This window comes from Oncorhynchus gorbuscha, linkage group LG25 (assembly GCF_021184085.1).
Source record: "Oncorhynchus gorbuscha isolate QuinsamMale2020 ecotype Even-year linkage group LG25, OgorEven_v1.0, whole genome shotgun sequence".
In the NCBI taxonomy this organism is placed as follows: domain Eukaryota; kingdom Metazoa; phylum Chordata; class Actinopteri; order Salmoniformes; family Salmonidae; genus Oncorhynchus; species Oncorhynchus gorbuscha.
The window spans coordinates 28,107,982-28,131,798 of NC_060197.1; the positions used below are offsets into that span (position 1 = coordinate 28,107,982).

Genomic DNA, 23,817 nt, shown 5'->3' on the forward strand with positions numbered 1-23,817 from the left:
GGAATTTAGAAGAAGAAAAAGTCAGTCATGTAACATCTATCAGTAATTTATTATAAATACAGTGTAACCCTTTGACTAACCATCGACTCAACCAACCCCCCCCCCCCCCACCCCCCACAACGATCTTAAAAGCTTCAGGTGGGACAGACATTTACACAGAACACACAAAAAAAGTGGCTAGAGCAACCTACTGTTCTAGTCCTCACTACAGGTGATGCCAAAGACGACATTTATTGTCAGCAGTGCTGTTTGAATGATGATCTACCTACCCACAAAACAAATTAACCCTCTAATTACATTTCTTTCCTACATGTCTTCAGTATCTCTTTTGTTATTCAATAATGACATTTTATTAATGCCACTTCACAGGTATTAGTAGACTTATACCTCTGTGTTTATAAAGGCAGCCCCGTTCTGATATTTTGCCCAATTATTGGCCAAGAATTGGGCTGCCTGTGCAGATGCCTACATTGAAAGATCATAAATATCAGTATTTGAGTAAAACATGTAAGGCATAGGAATGGTTTAGTATTGATACATCAGGTGTGTGTGTGTGGAACGTCCTCAGAGGCAGCTGGAGTGTCATCCTGGCCGTAGAACGACCCCATCGTCCAATGAACATGAACATATCATGGCGATAATTGGTTGGCCAGAGATTTGGTCCAATGAATGGCTGCCGTTTGAATCAGCAGCCCATGGCTGAGGGAAATACTGGCGAAGAAGTGTTTTGTGCGTCTTCAGTGTGTTGGTTCTTATCTCTTCACTCCAACTTTTCTATGACATCCAACTCAGTCACAACAGAATAGCACACCTTCTGAATCAACAGACCAAAGTTGGCTATAGAGGGAGAGAGGATGAGAGACCTATCCATCAAAATACATCATCAATGTAGTGACATTAGCAATAGCATGAGAAGTGCACTTTGGTTGAAGAATGTACATTTAAAAAATTTAGGCATACAAAATAATGTACTTACATAACTCATGTCATACCAAACTAGGGTCGTAAAATTCCAGTAATTTCCCCAAAGTTCCCAGGTTTTCCAGAAATCCTGGTTTGGTAGATTCCCCGGGATTTTCCAGAAACCCTGGGAATTTGGGTAAAGTCCCCAGATTTTTTCAACACTATACTAAATTCAAACATTCATCTGATTCTTACCAAAGAACCTGCGGAGCCACATGGGCCTTTTGGTGGCGGGAGTGTAGATACACAGGAAGTAAACGGGGACTCCTGATAGGGCGATGCCGATGCCAATCAGAGAGTTGATAGTGTCACTGTAAATGGGAACCACCACTAGGAACACGGTGCAGAAACAGAAGATGATCGGGAAGAACAGACTGAGCTGATAGATAGATAGATAGATAGATGATAGATAGATAGATAGATAGATAGATAGATAGATAGATAGATAGATAGATAGATAGATAGATAGATAGATAGATAGGAGAGAGAAGAAGAGTTGTCACAACTATCAAACAGGGTCTGGTATTGACGTCAAACAGTGAAAGAGATTCAAAACTTTTGTGAATTACAGTACAAACGCTTCAGACGTTACAACACCAATGGAAGTTTGCATTTGAATAGGTCTATAGGCTACAGTGTTTTGTGTGGAGCCTATTGGTGTTAAAGGTGAATGTGTGGACGATTGTGTTACCTTGAGGGGTCGGACTCTGTCTGGCTGTTTCCAGCGCAGGTACAGCTGTCCCAGGATAGACAGGCCCACAAAGAACCAGTAGCTGAAGCTGTAGTAGTTGATCAGTTTAAAGATGTCCTCCACACACAGATAGACCAGAGCCATGGCACCCTATAGCATAGAGCAACAGCATTATGTCAATATACTGTACTTACAGACTATGTTTCAGAGACACTGTAGAAAGAGGGAGAGCTGAACTCTACAGGACAGACAGACAAACAGTGCGCTGAGGCAGACAGAACAACGGGTTAAAATAAAGGACTGCTGAGGCAGGTAGGCAGATTTCTGGGACAGACGGAACCCGGAGGCAGACAAAAAGATGGGTCCGAATTTTCGGTAGACGCAGAGGCAGAACGTTGACACAGAACTCGGACAAATGCAAAACTGAACAATGATAACAACTCGTAAGACAATGGAAATGTACATTTTTCAACACAGACAGTCAGACAGATGCACCCCCACACAAAAACACAGAGACAGTTTTGCGGGATGACTGACGTTGAAGAGCAGTGCGGGGATGGGGGTGTAGCGGGTGACGTGGATCATGCAGAGGTAGTCTGGGAGATGGCCCTCCCTGGAGCCCACGAAGAACAGCCTGCAGGGAACACACACACACACACACACACACACACACACACACACACACACACACACACACACACACACACACACACACACACACACACACACACACACACACACACACACACACACACACACAGGGTTATCGCGTGTTGGTCAAATATGGAGGAGAGGATCAGTGATAACAGTAACGATGATGAAGAGGAGGACGATGATGTGATAATGATAGTTAAGACGCGTATCCGTCATGTCATTCTAATTGACCTGGAGGCGGCCAGGATAGAAGCGTTGAGTCCTCCGAAGCAGGAGAGAGCCACCGCTAGAGGGATGGTCCAGTTCATCACGCCAAACACCTGGTCTGCAAACGTCTGGGGGAATAAAAACAGATCTTATACTACACCAATTCAAAAACGCTTACAGTACATCCTATGACAAAGTCATTTAGGGCTTATTCAATGGGATGATACTGCGGATGGAATTGTATACATCTGACATACTGTATAGAACCCGGCTTTATGTTGTGTCATCTACAGGGAATCCTATCTCGATCCGAAGTGAACTTACCACAGCCACAGCGTCACTGTCCAGGATGGCGGGAATGGGCAGCACAGTGTAGTAGGCAACATTGGTCAGGATGTAGATCACAGTGACGATGGGCATGGAGATGGCGATGGCCAGGGGCAGGTTCCTGTAGGTCACACAAACAAAACACCAGGGGGAGACAGAGACACTTAGATTTTTAGAAAACAACACAGCAAGTACGAAAACATTTAGGATGGCTCGGAAACATCCAGGGTTCTCCATGAGTGAACGGGTCAAGAGTTGAGTCGGAGGAGGAGCAGGGGGGAGGAGCAGAGGGAGGAGGCGGGGTGTGCTTTGTCACGTAATCTGCCTGAGAACTCCTGGAAGTAGCTTGTGATCCAGTCATGTCTGTCTTGCTCCATTTCATCAGCGTTTAAGTGTGCGAATCAGAGCCAAGGGGATCGGATAAATCCTTCCCTCAGGAGGAAGAGCCCTCTCATCCTTCTACTCAGTGGTGTAAAGTACTTAAGTAAAAAATAGTTTACAGTACTACTTTAAGTCTTTTTTGGGGGTTGATCTGCACTTTACTATACTATACTATACTATACTATACTATACTATACTATACTATACTATACTATACATATTTTATGACAACTTTCACTTCACTACATTCCTAAAGAAAATAATGTACTTTTTACTCCATACATTTTCCCTGACTGAAAAAAGTATTAAATCAAATCAAACTTTATTTGTCACATGCACCGATTTGTCACATGCACCGATTTGTCACATGCACCGATTTGTCACATGCACCGATTTGTCACATGCACCGATTTGTCACATGCACCGATTTGTCACATGCACCGATTTGTCACATGCGCCATCTACAAGTGTAGACCTTACTGTGAAGTGCTTACTTACAAGCCCTTAACCAACAGTGCAGTTCAAGAAGAGTTAAGAAAATATTTACCAAATAAACTAAAGTAAAAAATAATAAAAAGTAACACAATAACATAACAACAATGAGGCTATAGCTATACACATTGGGTAATTTGAATGGCTTTCCTCTGACACCACCTATTATATAGGTCCTGGATTGCAGGAAGCTTGGCCCCAGTGATGCACTGGGCTGTACGCACTACCCTCTGTAGTGCCTTACGGTCAGATGCTGAGCAGTTCCCATACAGGCAGTGATGCAACTGGTCAGGATGCTCTCGATGGTGCAGCTGTAGAACTTTTTGAGGATCTGGGGACCCATGCCAAATCTTTTCAGTCTCCTGAGGGGGAAAGGGTGTTGCCGTGCCCTCTTCACGACTGTCTTGGTGTGTTTGGACCATGATAGATCGTTGGTGATGTGGACACCAAGGAACTTGAAAACTCTCAACCCGCTCTCCTACAGCCCCGTTGATCTTAATGGGGCCCGTTCGGCCTGCCTTTCCCTGTAGTCCACGATCAGCTTCTTTGTCTTGCTCACATTGAGGGAGAGGTTGTTGTCCTGGCACCACATTGCCAGGTCTCTGACCTCCTCCCTATAAGCCGTCTCATTGTTGTGGGTGATCAGGCCTACCACAGTTGTGTCGTCAGCAAACTTAATGATGGTGTTGGAGTCGTGTTTGGCCACACAGTCGTGGGTGAACAGGGAGTACAGGAGAGGAATAAGTACATACCCCTGAGGGGCCCCTGTGTTGAGGATCAGCGTGGCAGATGTGTTGTTGCCTACCCTTACCACCTGGGGCCTGTCAGGAAGTCCAGGATCCCGTTGCAGAGGGAGGTGTTTAGTTCCAGGGTCCTTAGCTTAGTGATGAGCTTCGTGGGCACTATGGTGTTGAACGCTGAGCTGTAGTCAATGAACAGTATTCCCACATAGGTGTTCCTTTTGTGGGAAAGGGCAGTGTGGAGTGCGATTGAGATTTTTATTTTTTATTTTATTTCACCTTTATTTAACCAGGTACGCTAGTTGAGAACAAGTTCTCATTTGCAACTGCGACCTGGCCAATATAAAGTATAGCAGTGTGAACAGACAACACAGAGTTACACATGGAGTAAACAATTAACAAGTCAATAACACAGTAGAAAAAAAGGGGAGTCTATATACATTGTGTGCAAAAGGCATGAGGAGGTTGGCAAATAATTACAATTTTGCAGATTAACACTGGAGTGAATAAATTATCAGATGGTCATGTACAGGTAGAGATATTGGTGTGCAAAAGAGCAGAAAAGTAAATAAATAAAAAACAGTATGGGGATGAGGTAGGTAAAAATGGGTGGGCTATTTACCGATAGACTATGTACAGCTGCAGCGATCGGTTAGCTGCTCAGATAGCAGATGTTTGAAGTTGGTGAGGGAGATAAAAGTCTCCAACTTCAGCGATTTTTGCAATTCATTCCAGTCAGAGGCAGCAGAGAACTGGAATGAAAGGCGGCCAAATGAGGTGTTGGCTTTAGGGATGATCAGTGAGATACACCTGCTGGAGCACGTGCTACGGATGGGTGTTGCCATCGTGACCAGTGAACTGAGATAAGGCGGAGCTTTACCTATCATGGACTTGTAGATGACCTGGAGATTGCGTCATCTGTGGATCTGTTTGGGCGGTATGTGAATTGGAGTGGGTCTAGGGCAGGGGTGTCAAAGTCAAATGGACGGAGGGCCAAATAAAAAATTTAGCTACAAGCCGAGGGCCGGACTGTTCGAATGTTCATTGAAAATTTTTTAAATGACGCATATAGTCTAGTGAACCTAATTGAACCTACTGAAAACCTAACAAATATATTCCAATATGATCAGATAAATAAAGCAATATTTTCTTATGGCTCTGTCAGTAATCTTTAATTTTCAACAGACACAAAAGACAAATTTCCTTTATATAAAAATCCCCATAACATGAACATTAAATGAAAGAAACCGGTATTCAAGGCACCATCAGTAGCCTATATTTTCTATTTTAGCAAAAGTGGGCTAAATTTACTTCAAAGAAAAAAACAATAATAGCAATTTTCTATCATCCACTCAACTGAAATATTTTTAAAATATAATTGGATTGAAATACAATAAAATAAAGTGCAAAAATCTATTAATCAAAAACAACACTTTGTTTAAGGAGAAGTAACATGCAGTGAAAACAAATATTAAACTTTAACTTTTAAACTTGAACTGAGTAAAAACTCTAAATATGTGATTGCACAGTAATGTTCACTTGTTTGAGGTTGAGGGTGATACTTGGTGGTGTCCCATCTTTTCCACAAGTTCATCAATGTTCGGGGTAAGGCTCTGAGCTGAGGAAATCCTCAGAATTGAGTGGAGGTGTTCAGCAGTAAGTCGACTTCTGTGTGATGTTTTGTTCAAGTTCATCAAAGAAAACAGTTGTTCACACAGGTATGTGCTGCCAAACATAGACAACGTTTGAGCAGCCTGGATGCGCAGCTGGGGCATTGTGTCGGGGAGGAAACGGGCGAACTCCGCAGCACCCACTGCCGCATATTTTGCCCTCAGTGCATCATTGCATTGGAGGTCAATCAACTCCATTTGGAGGTTTGGTGGTGAGCTTTCCACGTCAACAGCAAATGGGTTACCGAGCAGTTCCAACCTGCTTTTTTGTGCTTCAAAGTCAGCAAATCGGCGTCGAAAGTCAGCGGCAAGCATACCTATTTTATCAGCCAACTGTGCGCTCGGGAACGCACTGGTAGAGAGCTTCTCTTTCATGGTCTGGCAGCTGGGAAAGTGGCTCAAATTTTCTTTCCGCATCTGCGTCTCCCACAGAGTCAGTTTGGTTTTAAATGCCTTCACTGTACTGTACATATCAGAGATGACACGATCCCGACCCTGCAGCTGCAAGTTCATTGCATTCAGATGACTCGTAATGTCACACAGAAAAGCCATTTCACACAGAAACATTTCGTCTCGGAGTTGTGTTGTGTCTTTCCCTTTGCTGTCCAAGAACAGACAAATCTCCTCACGAAGCTCGAAACATCTTTGAAGCACCTTTCCCTGGCTTAGCCATCGCACCTCTGTGTGATAAGGCAAATCACCATGCTCCGTTTCTAACTCCGTCAGAAATGCCTTGAACTGGCGGTGATTCAAACCTTTGGCTCTGATAAAGTTAACTGTGCGCGTGATGATGCTCATTACATGCTCCATTTTCAAGGCTTTACCGCACAACGCTTCCTGGTGTATGATACAATGATAAGCTGTCAGCTCACCTGTCGCGTTTTCCTCTTGCATCTTTTCCCGTATCTTCACCACCCGGCCGCTCCTGTGTCCACACATCGCAGGTGCTCCGTCGGTTGTCAAACCCACAAGTTTTTCCCAAGGCAGCTCCATCTCATTTACACATCTTGACACCTCTTCATACAAATCATGCCCCGTAGTTGTGCCATGCATAGGACGTAAAGCCAAAAACTCCTCTGTCACGCTTAGGCTGGAGTCCACTCCGCGGATGAAAATTGACAACTGGGCAATGTCAGAAATGTCGGTGCTCTCATCCACAGCCAAGGAATATGCAATGAAATCTTTTCCCTTTTTCACAAGCTGCTCTTTTAGATTGATGGACAACTGGTCTACTCTCTCGGCAATGGTGTTTCTGCTCAGACTCACATTTAAAAAGAGTTGCCTTTTTTCTGGGCAAACTTCGTCACAAACTTTAATCATGCAGTTTTTGATGAAATCCCCCTCCGTAAATGGCCGGGCTGATTTAGCGATCTCTTCTGCCAAAATAAAACTGGCCTTGACAGCAGCCTGGCCTTGTGATTTGGCTTTTTTGAACAGAGCCTGTCGAGATTTGAGGCCTCGTTTTAATTCCTCTGCCTTTTGTAGCCTTTGTTCCATGTCCATATTCTTGTTTTTGTCCGCGTGTTTCGTTTCATAATGTCGTCTCAGATTATACTCTTTCAGTACCGCCACACTTTCTCCACACAGAAGACACACAGGTTTTCCAGCTACCTCCGTGAACAAATACTCCGACTCCCACCTTGTTTGAAACCCCCGGTTCTCAGTGTCCACCTTCCGTTTTGCCATTTTTGATGGGTATCTGAAAGTTAATTTTACTGTGATGCTGACAACTGCTGTGCCAATAAATATTGAAATGAAGCAGCCTACTGCTCGGTGCGTCACCGTTGCATTGTGGGAAATGTAGTATTGGTGCGTGTAAAAGATCTGCGGGCTGCCGGCTTGCTGCGGTCTGCGGGCCGGTTCTAATAATAAATCAAGATCATCCCAGGGGCCGTAAAAAACCTTCTCGCGGGCCGGATGTGGCCCGCGGGCCTTGACTCTGACATATGTGGTCTAGGGTATCCGGGAGGATGCAGTTGCCTTTCAAAGCACTTCATGGCTACCGACGTGAGTACTACGGGGCGGTAATCATTTAGGCAGATTACCGTCGCTTCCTTGGGCACAGGGACTATGGTGGGCTGCTTGAAACATGTAGGTATTACAGACTCAGTCAGGGAGAGGTTGAAAATGTCAGTGAGGACAATTGCCAGTTGGTCCATGCATGCTTTTGAGTACACGTCCTGGTAATCCATCTGGCCTGGTGGCTTTGTGAATGTTGACCTGTGAATGTTATCACACAGTCATCCAAAACAGCTGGTGCTCTCGTGCATGCTTCAGTGTTGCTTGCTTCGAAGCGAGCATGAAAGGCATTTAGCTCGTCTGGTAGGCTCACTGGGCAGCTCGCGTCTGGGTTTCCCTGTGTAGTCCATAATAGTTTTCAAGCCCTGCCGTCTCCGACGAGCGTCCGAGCCGGTGTAGTAGTTCCATTTTCAATGCTTAGCAGGTCAGGAAAATGGTCCAATTCACGCACTTATCAAGAGTACATCCCTGGTCATCCCTACTGCCTCTGATCTGGCGGACTCATTTGTAAATGATGTCTGTGTGTTGTAGTGTGCCACTGGCTACCCATACATTAAAATAACAAGGACATTGTGCCTTCTGGTTTGCTTAATATGAGCAATTTGAAATGATTTTGATACGTAAGTATATTTTTTGCAATAACATTTACTTTGATACTTAACTATATTTAAAACCAAATACCTTTAGACTTTTACTCAAGTAGTATTTTACTGGATAACTTTCACTTGAGTCATTTTCTATTAAGGTATCTTTACTCGGTTGTCTACTTTTTCCACCACTGCCTTAACTCCTTCCATATATCTAAGCCTCCATTCACTATACTCTCATTGCTTCCCATCCTCTACTCCTTCACTACTCCTTATTCCTTACAGAGGGTTAACCCTTTGCCCACTGGTACCTTTTATCCTGCCCTCCCTCTCTCCCCCCTAACCTCTCTGGGTTTTTGATCTCCTCCGTGACGAAGTTCAGTGTGTCCCATCCGGAGTAAGAGAACAGAGCAGAGTAAAGCGCCAGAGCTATGTTTCCTGGATCCGTCGACGAGCCCTCAAACATGCCCTCAAAGTTCTGTGTCTGACCTGAGGAACACACACACACACACACGCATTATAACACGTACATAAATACATACATTCACTGGTGCAAATGAATGCATGTCAATATAAGATATAAATATGTAAGTTATGTCAAATAAATGTATGTGAAGGAACATGAGTGTTCACAGTGTGCATGTCTGTGTCTGTGAATGTACCGTATAGTGGACGGATGGGTGAATATTTGTACGATATTAGTGATTTGTATTGAGGGGGAGACATCCTGTCATCGGTACCTTGGCTTATCTTGAACAGGCCGGTGATGATGACAGCGATGAGGGCGATGACCTTAGCATAGGTGAAGAAGTCCTGGACACGCGTCCCCCACTTCACATAGGCACAGTTCACAAAGGTCAGCAAACCTGTGGGAGAAACACAGACATTAAGATCTACGTTACTGCAGAGTGAGACAGAGAGACGGAGCGCACACACGTAAACACACGCACGCACGTAAACACACACACACACACACACACACACACACACACACACACACACACACACACACACACACACACACACACACACACACACACACACACACACACACACACACACACACACACACACACACACACACACACACACACACACACACACACACACACACACACACACACACACACACAGCATTGTGGGGCTGAGCTGCATGGGTCTGAGGTGCCTACTATAGCAACACCATTATACCTCAGTGTAGGCTTCTCTATCTACATAACGGGGTCCCTGAGAGTCAGAATTCCTTGTGGATGAGCAAGTCTGGACTCTGATTGGCCACTACGCTGACATGTACGCGTGTGCGTGTTCTAGTTTTAGAGTCTGCGTAGCTTGAGGAAATGAGGCTGCTGACTGCAGCAGTCCAGCCAGTTGTTTTCCACAGAAGAAAAGAGCAGAGACCAGACAGATAAAGTGCACTCCTTGAAATTATTTAAAGACCTCGTCAAAACATTAGTCAAAGTACAAACATACTGACACACTGACTGACTGGCTAGCTTCCTGGCTTCCTGGCTGACAAATACACACTGACTGACTGTCTAGCTTCCTGGCTGACAAATACACACTGACTGACTGTCTAGCTTCCTGGCTGACAAATACACACTGACTGACTGTCTAGCTTCCTGGCTGACAAAAACACTGACTGACTGTCTAGCTTCCTGGCTGACACACACTGACTGACTGTCTAGCTTCCTGGCTGACAAATACACACTGACTGACTGTCTAGCTTCCTGGCTGACAAATACACACTGACTGACTGTCTAGCTTCCTGGCTGACAAATACACACTGACTGACTGTCTAGCTTCCTGGCTGACAAATACACACTGACTGACTGTCTAGCTTCCTGGCTTCCTGGCTGACAAATACACACTGACTGACTGTCTAGCTTCTTGGCTGACAAATACACACTGACTGACTGTCTAGCTTCTTGGCTTCCTGGCTGACAAATACACACTGACTGACTGTCTAGCTTCCTGGCTTCCTGGCTGACAAATACACACTGACTGACTGTCTAGCTTCTTGGCTGACAAATACACACTGACTGACTGTCTAGCGTCCTGGCTGCCAAATACACACTAACTACCTGACTGGCTAGCTACTGACAAATACAGACTGGCTGCCTGACTGACAAACTGACTGGCTTACTGACAGATACAGACTGGCTGACTGACTGTCCAATCGACTTACTGACAGAAACAGACAGTTGCTAACTGTGTCCTTGTACACTGCTCCCCCAGTTAAGAAAACATGTTTTCCAGTTAACCTTATCTCTATCTATCCCTCTCTGTCCTTATCAGTGTTTGTTCCTTCAAGTTCATAAAGTTACATGGAGATAGATTCATAGGATGGTCCAGTCTGAATCATTACTGTTCTCCCTTTCACTGATTGAATATGTATTCAATGTATCCCTCCTTTCAAAATGGTGACATCCCAAACGTCACCCTATTCCCTATGTAGTAAACTACTTTTCATCAGTGCCGTTTTAGAGACACCCTATATATCTCACACACTACATCATGTTTAGCGAACCTTTAAAATACTAAAAGTGCTCCTCAGCAATATATTCATGCAAAGCAGCCATAATATCATGTACCATAGTGTTTGCCTAAATGATTAACACTCAAGTTCATATCTAAACTCAGCAAAAGAAGAAACGTCCTCTCCCATTCAACTGCGTTTATTTTCAGCAAACTTAACATATGTTAATATTTGTATGAACATAACATTCAACAACTGAGACATAAACTTAACAATTTCCACAGACATGTGACTAACAGAAATTGAATAATGCGTCCCTGAACAAGGGGGGGGTCAAAATCAAAAGTAACAGTCAGCATTAAGTACTGCAGTGCATCTCCTTATCATGGACTGCACCAGATTTGCCAGTTCTTGCTGTGAGATGTTACCCCACTCTTCCAGCAAGGCACCTGCAAGTTCCCGGACATTTCTAGGGGGGAATGGCCCTAGCCCCTCACCCTCCGATCCAACAGGTCTCAGACATGCTCAATGGGATTGAGATCCGGGCTCGTCGCTGGCCATGGCAGAACACTGACATTCCTGTCTTGCAGGAAATCACACACATAACGAGCAGTGTGGCTGGTGGCATTGTCATGCTGGAGGGTCATGTCAGGATGAGCCTGCAGGAAGGGTACCACATACGGGATGAGGATGTCTTCCCTGTAACGCACAGTGTTGAAATTGCCTGCAATGACAACAAGCTCAGTCCGATGATGCTGTGACACACCGCCCCAGACCATGACGGATCCTCCACCTCCAAATCGTCCTGCCTCAGAGTACAGGCCTCGGTGTAACGCCGATTCCTCCGACAATGAACGTGAATCTGACCAGAAGAACACTTTTTGCCAGTCCTGTCTGGTCCAGCGACAGTGGGTTTGTGCCCATCGGCGACGTTGTTGCCAGTGATGTCTGATGAGGACCTGCCGTACGACAGGCCTACAAGCCCTCAGTTCAGCCTCTCTCAGCCTATTGTGGACAGTCTGAGCCCTGATGGAGGGATTGTGCATTCCTGGTGTAACTCGGACAGTTGTTGTTGCCATCCTGTACCTGTCCCGCAGGTGTGATGTTCCGATGTACCGATCCTGTGCAGGTGTTGTTACATGTGGTCTGCCACTGAGAGAATGATCAGCTGTCCGTCCTGTCTCCCTGTAGCGCTGTCTTAGGCGTCTCACAGTATGGACATTGCAATTTATTGCCCTGGCCACATCTGCAGTCCTCATGCCTCCATGCAGCATGCCCTTGCAGATGAGCAGGGACCCTGGGCATCTTTCTTTTGGTGTTTTTCCAGAGTCCGTAGAGAGGCCTCTTTAGTGTCCTAAGTTTCCATAACTGTGACCTTAATTGCCTACCGTCTGTAAACTGTTAGTGTCTTTACGGCCGTTCCCCAGGTGCCTGTTCATTAATTGTTTATGGTTCATTGAACAAGCATGGGAAACAGAATTTTAAACCCTTTACAATGAAGATCTGTGAAGTTATTTAGATTTTTACTAATTATCTTTGAAAGAGAGGGTCCAGACAAAGAAGGTTCATAATAGCACCCTGCGGTTTTCCTAGTTTTGTTACGCTGTCAGTGTCCTAATTTTAACCATAAATATACACATACAGGCCAATGTACATCATTGACCATAACTCCTTCTCCCCTTCCTCCCCCATAACCACTGGGGAACCATAACACCGTCTCCCGCTTCCTCCCCCAAACAAGGTATGAAGAGATATGAAGATCTAGACCAAAACAGTCTCCTATAAATAGGAGGTCTTCTTAGCTTTCCTGCAGTCAAGTTACCAAATTGCCTTCTAGTGGCGTCATGGGTGGAATGTTATATTTTTCATAATTAATAAACATGTTTTTAAACCTGCAGAAAATCCAGTGTTTCTATGTCAAATGGTTTTGTTATACACTATACAGTGACTTGCGAAAGTATTCAACCCCCTTGGCATTTTTCCTATTTTTTTGCCTTACAGCCTGGGATTGAAATGTTTTTTTTTTTTGGGGGGGGGGGGTTGTATGTATCTCTTGATTTATACAACATGCAAAATATAACCCGAAACAAACAAGAAATAAAACAAGAAAACTGAAAACTTGAGCGTGCATAACTATTCACTCCCCCAAAGTCAATACTTTGTAGAGCCACCTTTTGCCGCAATTACAGCTGCAAGTCTCTTGGAGTATGTCTCTATAAGCTTGGCACATCTAGCCACTGGGATTTTTGCCCATTCTTCAAGGCAAAACTGCCTCAGCTCCTTCAATTTGGATGGGTTTTGATGGTGTACAGCAATCTAAGTCATACCACAGATTCTCAATTGGATTGAGGTCTGGGCTTTGACTAGGTCATTCCAAGACATTGAAATGTTTCCCCTTAAATCACTCAAGTGTTGCTTTAGCAGTATGCTTAGGGTCATTGTCCTGCTGGAAGGTGAACCTCCGTCCCAGTCTCAAATCTCTAGAAGACTGAAAAAGGTTTCACTCAAGAAGTTCCCCGTATTTAGCGCCATCCATCATTCCTTCAATTCTGACCAGTTTCCCAGTCCCTGCCAATGAAAAACATCCCCACTGCGTGATGCTGCCACCACCATCACTGGGGGGATGTTATTCTCGGGGTGATGAGAGGTGTTGGGTTTGCGCCAGACATAGCGTTTTCCTTGATGGCCAAAAAGCTCTGACCAGAGTACCTTCTTCCATATGTTTGGGGAGTCTCTCATATGCCTTTTGGCGAACACCAAACGTGTATTCTTTAAGCAATGGCTTTTTTTCTGGCCACTCTTCTGTAAAACCCAGCTCTGTGGAGTGTACGGCTTAAAGTGGTCCTATGGACAGATACTCCAATCTCCGCTGTGGAGCTTTGCAGCTCCTTCAGGGTTTTCTTTGGTCTCTTTTTTGCTTCTCTGATTAATACCGTCCTTGCCTGGTCTGTGAGTTTTGGTGGGCGGCCCTCTCTTGGAAGGTTTGTTGTGGTGCCATATTATTTCCATGTTTTAATAATGGATTTAATGGTGCTCCGTGGGAAGTTCAAAGTTTGATAATTAAAAAAATATAACCCAACCCTGATCTGTACTCCACAACTTTGTCTCTGACCTGTTTGGAGATCTCCTTGGTCTTCATAGTGCCGCTTGCTTGGTGGTGCCCCTTGCTTAGTGGCGTTGCAGGCTCTGGGGCCTTTCAGAACAGGTGTATATCTACTGAGATCGTGTGACAGATCATGTGACATTTAAATAAAGTCAACCTGTGTGCACTCTAACTAATTATGTGACTTCTGAAGGTAATTGGTTGCACCAGATCTTAGTTAGGGGCTTCATAGCAAAGGGGGTGAATACATATGTACCAACCACTTTTCAGTTATAAATATTTTTTAAACAAGTCATTTTTCATTTCACTTCACCAATTTGAACTATTTTGTGTATATCCATTACATGAAATCCAAATAAAAATCTATTTAAATTACAGGTTGTAATGCAACAAAATAAGTAGAATAGTTTTGCAAGGCACTGTATATACCAAAGTATGTAGACACCCCTTCAAATGAGTGGATTTAGCTATTTCAGCAACACCTGTTGCTGACAGGTGTAACATCGAGCACACAGATATGCAATCTCCATAGACAAACATCGGCAGTAGAATGGCCTTACTGAAGAGCTCAGTGACTTTCAACGTGGCACCGTCATAGGTTGCTACCTTTCCAACAAGTCATTTCGGCAAATTCCTGCTCTGCTCGAGCTGCCCCATGCAACTGTAATTGCTATTATTGGGAAGCGAAGTGGTAGGCCACAGATGTTCACAGAACAGGATGATGAGTGCTGAAGCACGTAGCCCGTAAAAATTGTCGGTCCTCAGTTGCAACACTCACTACCGAGTTTCCGATTTGGCGGGTGACTGGAGAACGCTACCTGACCCAATGCATAGTGTCAACTGTAAAGTTTGGTGGAGGAGGAATAACGGTCTGGGGCTGTTTTTCATGGTTCGGGCTAGGCCCCTTTAGTTCCAGTGAAAAGAAAATCTTAATGGTACAGCAGATAATGACATTGTAGACGATTCTGTGCTTCCAACTTTGTGGCAACAGTTTGGGGAAGGGCCTTTCCTGTTTTATCATGACAATGCCCCCATGCACAATGCGAGTTCCATACAGAAATGGTTCGTCGAGATCGGTGTGGAAAAACTTGACTGGTCTGCACAGAGCCCTATTATGCAGACTGCGAGCCAGGACTAACAACATCAGTGCCCGACCTCACTAATGCTCTTGTGGCTGAATGGAAGCAAGTCCCTGCTGCAATCTTCCAACATCAAGTGGACAGCCTTCCATGAAGAGTGGAGGCTGTTATAGCAGCAAAGGGGAGACCAAACTCCATATTAATGTCCATGATTTTGGAATGAGATGTTTGACAAGCAGGTGTCCATATTTTGGTCATGTAGTGTATTTCAGTCTTCTGTGATGTATATAAAGTGCAATACGCAAACTCTATATCTGACACGGTACAGGTGTCTTCTTTCTTTAAGCCCATAACCATGTATGTGAGGTGTATACTTTTGTTTCAAAGTAGATGTGTTTAAGACTACCAAGAAACACTGAATGTGACCCTGATTTAGCCCACTGCAGTAAAAGGTTAAACATAACATATCACACCACCCAGACCGGTCCAGACAGAGACCGTGAGTGATCTGGACTAACAGATGACTGACAGAGCGTAGCTGGCCACACAGATGTCCAAGGTGTGGTTGTATTGACAGTGAAAGGCTAGAAGGGTGGGACACAGATGTCAAGGTTGGTCCTGTTGTGAAAGGCTAGATCTGGAACACAGATGTCCAAGGTGTGGTTGCATTGACAGTGAAAGGCAAGAAGGGTGGGAACACAGATGTCCAAGGTGTGGTTGTATTGACAGTGAAAGGCTAGAAGGGTGGGAACACAGATGTCCAAGGTGTGGTTTTTCAATCAGGCCTGGTGGGGAGGTTGGGGTTGATCAGGTTGGTCCTGTTGGATAGTCTAGATCCGAGATATCTGTGGTCAAAATAGAAGATTTCTACCTGCCATGGTGTTACTGGTCTTTTCATTGGCTGTTGAAGTCCCCCAACGCCTGTAACCACCGATACAGGATCAGGTATTTTCCCATCCACTTGATGGTTAAGGTAAGGATGGGGTGCAGAGAAATCTGATCCGAGAACTGCGGTTATGGTTCACTTCTTTGCCATGCTTCAAGGCTGGAGTCAGAGTCTTGAAGTAGAAAATACATTTACACATTCACAGTCCTCAAAGCATTGTTTATCTAAGTGTGTGTGTTGGAATTAGATGATTGGGTGTTAATTATTCCTTTAGTCATTTTTTGAAACTTGAAGGAGAAGGCTTATGCCTTTTAGTAAATATTGTAACAGTGTTCCGCCTGATTTCCGTAGTAGACTTCTGTCTCGTTGACTCAGGGTTCCATCTTGTTGCTAATATTCTGTTTGTCATTTGTTTACATTTTTTCTTTATATAACCTTTATTTAACTCGGCATGTCCGTTAAGAACTAATTCTTATTTACAATGGCAACCAACCCTAGCCAAGCCCTAACCCAGACGACGTTGGGCCGATGGGACTCCCAATCCCGGCCGTGATACAGCCTGGAATCAAACCAGGTACTATACCTCTTGCACTGAGATGCAGTGCCTTAGACCGCTGCGCCACTCGGGAGCCCCTATCAATCTGTTCCAGTAGTCTGTCTTATACGTAACCTACTAATGTCTGTCAAACTCACAAGGATAATATGACTGTGAGTGGTTGTGCTGAGGTCCAGTTTTCTACTAATCAGCTAGAACAGTATACATGTCTCAACACTCCCACTCTGCTCTCCACATATTACCTTGCTAACCTCTATTCATCCTCATCTCCCTTGGTTTATAAATTATCAATTTACAGTACACTATTGTCATGGGTCACGGGCTATGCTTGCAGTTTCATCTGGTCAGGTCATGTGATAAGACAAGTCACACAGACATTTTAAAATAGTTGAGTGGATTCTCCTTTCCCCCATCTTCGGTCTTTTAGACAGGAAGCACGTGTTGTAGTCTGTTGTCTCTGTCCTCCCCTCGCTGTTCCTCTTTCAACCTCTAGTGTTCCCTTCGGTTGCTGAGGTGCTTGATGTGGGTATGCCGTCATTTACTTTCTGTTCCCCTTTCCCACAAAGAGAGGCGCATAAACCCATATATCCACGTTTAGCACAAACGGGACTGTGAACGCACACACAGTCAGTATGCAAAGTCCTTGCCAATACTATGGTTGGGGCCCCGAGTTTTTCTTGATAAGTTCCAGTGGTTAGGAAAAACCCAGGGCCCAAGCTACAGTAGAGACAGTGGAACAGTACTGCACCAACACACCAACAAGAACCCCCCATACACAATGACTATAACATACTCACATATACAGGCCGCTGCCAGCATGCGGTTAGCCAGATAGGGGGCTATGCAGGTGGGGAAGACGGGCTGCACCATGTAGTTAGAGAAGGTGATGGCTATGACCGCCTGGCTGGTGGGCTCTATGATCAGCAGGGAGGTCCACAGCCTGATGAAGGCCAGGAACCCTCCAAAGGCCTCCAGGATGTAAGCGTAACTGGCCCCTGACTTGGTGATGGTGGTCCCCAGCTCGGCATAACACAAGGCCCCGAACACAGAGAAGATACCGCCGATGGTCCACACTACCAGCGACAGCCCATAGGAGGCGCTGTAGATTAACACACCTTTAGGCGAGACGAAGATGCCCGAGCCAATCATGTTGCCCACGATGAGACACACGCCGTTCAGGAGAGAGATCTCCTTCTTCAGCTTCATGGAATCGTTGTCGCCCCCCGAGTCGCCCGACTTGAGCGATGGCGACCTGCCGTTGGTGGCGTGTGCTTGCGTGGGGGCGGGGCTGTAAGACGCCATTGTGGTGGAGTGGAGGTTGGAGATGGGATGTGGGGAAGTGAGCAACAGTGATTGGACCAGGTGGCTGTCAATCAGTCAGTTGGTGGAGAGGATTGGTTATAAGAGCTTAGGTTAAGTTGTTTTCCAGCTATGAGGGTCCCTCTGACATCTGTGGAAAAAAAAGACATACAAGAGAGTGTTTGGGTGTTGCCGTGGAAACCAAGCTGTCATCAAATGGAACCTTCAGTTCTTTTTCTTTTTTTTGTACATAAATGTTTGTTTGTGATACCTTGGTAACTAACTGAATACAATTCACAAACACAAATGTTAACAGACACATACACACGCTGTTGGTTACGCTGTTGGTTACGCTGTTGGTTATCGGATAGGGTTTCACAGATGGCAATTTGAGAGCCATTAGGGGTTTTAGTAAATGACCTTTTAAGCTTAAGTGTATTGACAGAGTGAGAGAGAGAGGCACACAGGCCTGACAACACTATAACGTTCATTACCGGCTGTCACTGACTGCCAATGTGATATTTTTAGTCTTAACTGTAACTATTCTACAGTGACATACACCAAGCTTTGCTCGGAGTCAACAGCATGCTGACCCGAAGCGTCACGTTTTGCAAAGTTCATTACCTTCAGCAGCATGTGTGGAGTTTGAATGACTAGACACATGCTGTGTTAATGCATCTTAGTGCATCAGCTCCAGTATATCACACATGCTCAGTCAGGACAGACAGCACATGAACAAAACAACACACACATCACACTGCTCTGTGTGAGAGAGGGGACAGGGCCGGGCAGGGGTCCTGGGCTAGCTACAGTTTTATCACACACACACACACACACACACACACACACACACACACACACACACACACACACACACACACACACACACACACACACACACACTGCTCTGTGTGAGAGAGGGGCCAGGTCCGGGCAGGGGTCCTGGGCTAGCTACAGTTTTATCACACACACACACACACACACACACACACACACACACACACACACACACACACACACACACACACACACACACACACACACACACACACACACTGCTCTGTGTGAGAAAGGGGCCAGGGCAAGGGCCACCAGCTACTTAATGGCTATTTCTGGTACAAGATAAGTTGTTTTTTGGGGATCCCTGAAGGGTAGGGGAGGGAGTTGATTGAAAAACATATGAATAGACCACGGAACTGTGTCGTAGTGAACAGTAATGCTGATTGGACTGGATGAACAGTACTTGGCCTGTAGAGCAAGACAGGGGACGATAAAAACAAACACAGAATAAGAGCAGAACATAATTAGGCCAGAGGCAAACAGTAACAGGAGACTGGTAGAGACAAGGAGAGCAATGAAGTAGATAGACATATTGACCAATTGATAGAAAGAGAACACATACCATCAGAAGAGCAACATTTTTGGGGAGAAAACAGGTGGGAGTGAATGAGTGTGTGTGTGTGTGTGTGTGTGTGTGTGTGTGTGTGTGTGTGTGTGTGTGTGTGTGTGTGTGTGTGTGTGTGTGTGTGTGTGTGTGTGTGTGTGTGTGTGTGTGTGTGTGTGTGTGTGTGTGTGTGTGTGTGTGTGTGTGTGTGAGAGAGAGAGAGAATCAGAGTAGATCCATAGAGCTGTGTGGCTCTGGAGAAATCAGGTGGGAGTGAATGTGTGTGTGTGTGTGTGTGTGTGTGTGTGGTGTGTGTGTGTGTGTGTGTGTGTGTGTGTGTGTGTGTGTGTGTGTGTGTGTGTGTGTGTGTGTGTGTGTGTGTGTGTGTGTGTGTGTGTGTGTGTGTGTGTGTGTGTGAGAGAGAGAGAGAGAGAATCAGAGTAGATCCATAGAGCTGTGTGGCTCTGGAGAAATCAGGTGGGAGTGAATGTGTGTGTGTGTGTGTGTGTGTGTGTGTGTGTGTGTGTGTGTGTGTGTGTGTGTGTGTGTGTGTGTGTGTGTGTGTGTGTGTGTGTGTGTGTGTGTGTGTGTGTGTGTGTGTGTGTGTGTGTGTGTGTGTGTGTGTGTGTGAGAATCAGAGTCGATCCATAGAGCTGTGTGGCTCTGGAGAAAACCAATTCCAGTACAAAACAACAGGTCAATGACAGGCAGTCATATCACATCACAGGGACAGAGCATCGTCCTCCTGACACAGGAAGTCAAAACAGGTCTGATCACAATGAATCCACCTCACATCATAGAACGCCAGGAAAAGAGAGCTCGAGTGAATACGGTAGAGACGTAGGCGGCTACGCAGTCCGTGGTGGGGTTGAGACGGGGTGGGGGAGAAGGGGAGAGATGGCGAAGTAGTGCAGCTAGATAGACAGCCCTGGCATGTGAGTTCAGTTGAAAAGAAAGAGTGATTGGGGGAGGACAGTAAGATAGCCGAGTCTCAGCGCGTGATCACAAAGGGCAGGGCAGAAGGGCAGGAGACGCTCACAAGTAGAGGCCCTGGAAGTGAGGTGCAAGGTCCAAGCAGGCACTGATAAGTAGTCTACTCAAAGAGATATACCACTCAAGGTTGCTGTGTCCTACCTGAAATATATGCTGTCTCTCTCTCACTCTCTGATCTCTATTCTCCTCTCTCGCTCACTCTCTCAAAGCTAGAAATAAACTATTCAGTATGACAAGTTAGCCGAAATCATTCGGCCAACTCAAGAGACTTATTCGTTGCAAAGCTGGCAAAGCTGCAGAGGTGACACAGCGCATTTTTATTGATGAACGTTAGCTACATAGGAATGCCATTAGAAGTTCATATGTAATGTAACGATTAGCTCCTGGGGGGAAAACACGTGTTAAACAGATAGTAAAATGTACAATTACAGTCAAACTACATTCTCTGTATTTGAAATATATCATACAAATGTAAAAACCCTGCATTGCTACTGTAGATTTAGTTAGGATAAAGTAGGATAAAGTAATCCTTCTCACCCCCCCCCCCTTAAAAGATTTAGTTGCACTATTGTAAAGTGGCTGTTCCACTGGATGTCATAAGGTGAATGCACCAATTTGTAAGTCGCTCTGGACAAGAGCGTCTGCTAAATGACTTAAATGTAAATGTAAATGTAGTTAGGTTACATGCCAATTATTTCAGGGGTTTTACCTTTTCCAGGTGGCTATAGTTGAACTTGGCTCCCTTTCCTTGGGTGTCCTCTTGCTCTTCTTCTCGAAAGCCTATGTGGCAGGTTTTTTATAACACGTTCATTTCATCCCTCATTGTTTTACTCACTATTGTAACAAAGTGATCAAAATATCTCTGTGCGCTCTCAACTGATGCCCTTCCCTAACTGTCCGTCACGCCGCGTCCTCTGCTCTGACTTGGCTTCCGCCAACCTGCTCGCCCTCCTACCGGAGTCTGAAGGTACACAGTTGATCAGCTGATGAACTGTGTACCTGTTTTCTGTCCCAGATGCTACCAAGGAGACAGGGAAAAGAAGAGGAGGGAGATGGAGGATAATGCCTCTGTGTTTTGATAATGGGTTTCACTGTAAAATGTATAGTTTCCCATCAAATTGATGAATAATGCAGTCACAGGCCTGATCATGTTTACTCGGCTATTCAAAAGTGTAACCGGTGTGAACTGGCTGGTTTAGCGGTGCGCGCTAGTAGCATTTTAGAGGGACCCTGGTTGAAGCCCAGGTTGGGGCGAGGAAAGGAACGGAAGCAATACTGTAACACAAGTTAACGCATAATTTCTGCTGTGGCAATTAAAGTCAACATGACTCTTTAATTCTTGTTTTAGCCTACCTGTTGATGGTGATTCTTGTTTTAGTTTTGGGCAATTATGTTGTTGATGTTTCTTTGCTCGTCATCGTCAATAATCTGGCACAGTAGAAAGCAGCGTGGGAATCAAATGAATGATGAATCACTCTAAGAAATGATTCAAGTACGATTCAAAGGATGTTGAGGACTCGAAGCCACTTAGAATTTTTCATCACTATCCTAATTTATTGTATGTGCCATGTGATCATATTTGAAACCACTATATTATTGTTGAATCAAAAAGTTAACAATATTGATTTAATGATGAAGACACGTGAGGAAGTATCTGCATTGAATCATTGTAATTGATAAGGGAGCCCAAAATTGGTTACACAGCTCCGTCTTCTGGTCATAATTTGCTACACACCTCCAATTACTCAACGTTGGCAAATGAATGTTTGAGAATTAAAGATTAAGATTTTGTTGTTCCAATTACTGAAATTTGACTTCTGCTTTTAACCCAACCCCGCTTTTGGAGAGGGTGCCCGACGATCTGTTGTTATGGGGGTGCGTGCCTTGCTCAAGGGCACAACGGTAGGTAATGGTATCTACGATTTGATACCAGCAACACTCCAGTTTCCAGCTCACTTCCTGACAGATTTTTTCCATCAGACCCGGGATTCAAACTGGCAATCTTCCAGTTGCTAGCTTGTCTCTAAAACATCATTAGGCTTATTGTGGTATCTCTGCTTTTGTGTTGAGTCCGTGTTCATGATTGGCAGAACTTTAAACTTTGTTCTGGATGTAGTTAGATATTTAAATAATTAACATTAGTTTTGGAAAATTATTTTGAAACTTCATCCTGAAGTGATTCATGATCGTTGACAGTGGTGTAAAGTACTTAAGTAAAAATACTTTAAAGAACTATTTATGTCGTTTATTTGGGTATCTGTACTTGACTATTTATAATTTTGACAACTTTTTATTTTACTTCACTACATTCCTAAAGAAAATAATGTACTTTTTACTCCATACATTTCACTTGACACCCAAAAGTACTTGTTACATTTTGAATGCTTAGCAGGACAGGAAAATGGTCCAATTCAAGCACTTATCAAGATAACATGTGGTCATCCCTACTGCCTCTGATCTGGCGGACTCACTAAACACAAATGCATCATTTGTAAAGCGTTGGATTGTGCCCCTGATTATCCATACAAGACAATGGTGCTGTCTGCTTTGCTTAATATAAGGAATTTGAAATTATTTATACTTTTAGTTTTGATACTTAAGTATATTTGAGCAATTATGTGTACTTTTAATACTTAAGTATATTTAGAACCAAATACATTTAGACTTTTCTCACGTAGTATTTTACTGGGTGACTTTTACTTGATTAACTTTCTATTAAGGTATCTATACTTTTACTCAAGTATGAAAATTGGGCACTTTTTCCACCACTGATCACTGATGATACATCGATTAAAGGCAGATATTAGCTGTCCATTAACATTAATAAAGCAAGCTCAACTGATCAATATCTATAGGTAGCCTATGTCATCAAAAGTTGATCAAGTAACCCCTCCACACTTGTGTGACAACTCCACACGTTTCCTCTCAAACCCAACCACCATCCCTGCATCCCTTCCCAACTCCGCGTGTTTGATTGAGACATGTCTCTGTCTCATTCCCAACGCATGTGGACAAACTTCTCACACATGGCTTCTTTTCAGCCCTTTGTCTCTTTCCCCTTTCTGCTCCCAAATTCCTCTCCTTGGTTACCGGTTGTCATGGTTTTAGGAGCCCCAGCTAGTGGGAAGGGTGGTTGGAGGATTAAGGCGGCCATTTTGGAGACAGCTGGCCCAGGTCTCTGTGTGTGCTGCCCCCTGTCCCGCTCACTGTCGCTTGGGGGGGGGGGCTATCATTGTGTAAGGATTAAAGCTTCCTATGTGTCAGACTATTACACTGGGAGGGGGAGGACAGAGAGAGAGAGGGAAAATGA

General features: G+C 44.6%; 1 protein-coding gene across 2 annotated transcripts; it reads right to left on the reverse strand.

The window, feature by feature from the left end:
* Window positions 1-206: 206 nt before the first annotated feature.
* Window positions 207-21,958, reverse strand: LOC124014059 (Y+L amino acid transporter 2-like). Of its 2 annotated transcripts, none has more exons than XM_046328747.1 (10): window positions 21,861-21,958; window positions 17,629-18,281; window positions 9,472-9,597; window positions 9,076-9,220; window positions 2,840-2,963; window positions 2,540-2,643; window positions 2,192-2,288; window positions 1,655-1,804; window positions 1,159-1,342; window positions 207-837 (listed from the first exon to the last, which is right to left on the reverse strand). In XM_046328747.1, exons 2-10 carry the CDS (start codon window positions 18,131-18,133, stop codon window positions 761-763), a joined length of 1,512 nt encoding a protein of 503 aa, XP_046184703.1. In that variant the 5' UTR covers window positions 18,134-18,281; window positions 21,861-21,958; the 3' UTR covers window positions 207-760. The 2 variants fall into 2 exon arrangements, with proteins under 2 accessions (XP_046184703.1, XP_046184702.1); XM_046328746.1 differs by lacking the exon at window positions 21,861-21,958 and adding an exon at window positions 21,217-21,538.
* Window positions 21,959-23,817: the final 1,859 nt, after the last annotated feature.

Bases quoted from the DNA above. Each gene is read 5' to 3' on its own strand.
- LOC124014059 (XM_046328747.1), bottom strand. From the start codon at position 18,133: ATGGCGTCTTACAGCCCCGCCCCCACGCAAGCACACGCCACCAACGGC. The intron at 2,289-2,539 runs GTCAATTAGAAT...TGTTCCCTGCAG, and splicing joins TCTATCCTGGCCGCCTCCAG to GCTGTTCTTCGTGGGCTCCA. The intron at 838-1,158 runs GTAAGAATCAGA...CTCCCTCTATAG, and splicing joins GTGGCTCCGCAGGTTCTTTG to CCAACTTTGGTCTGTTGATT.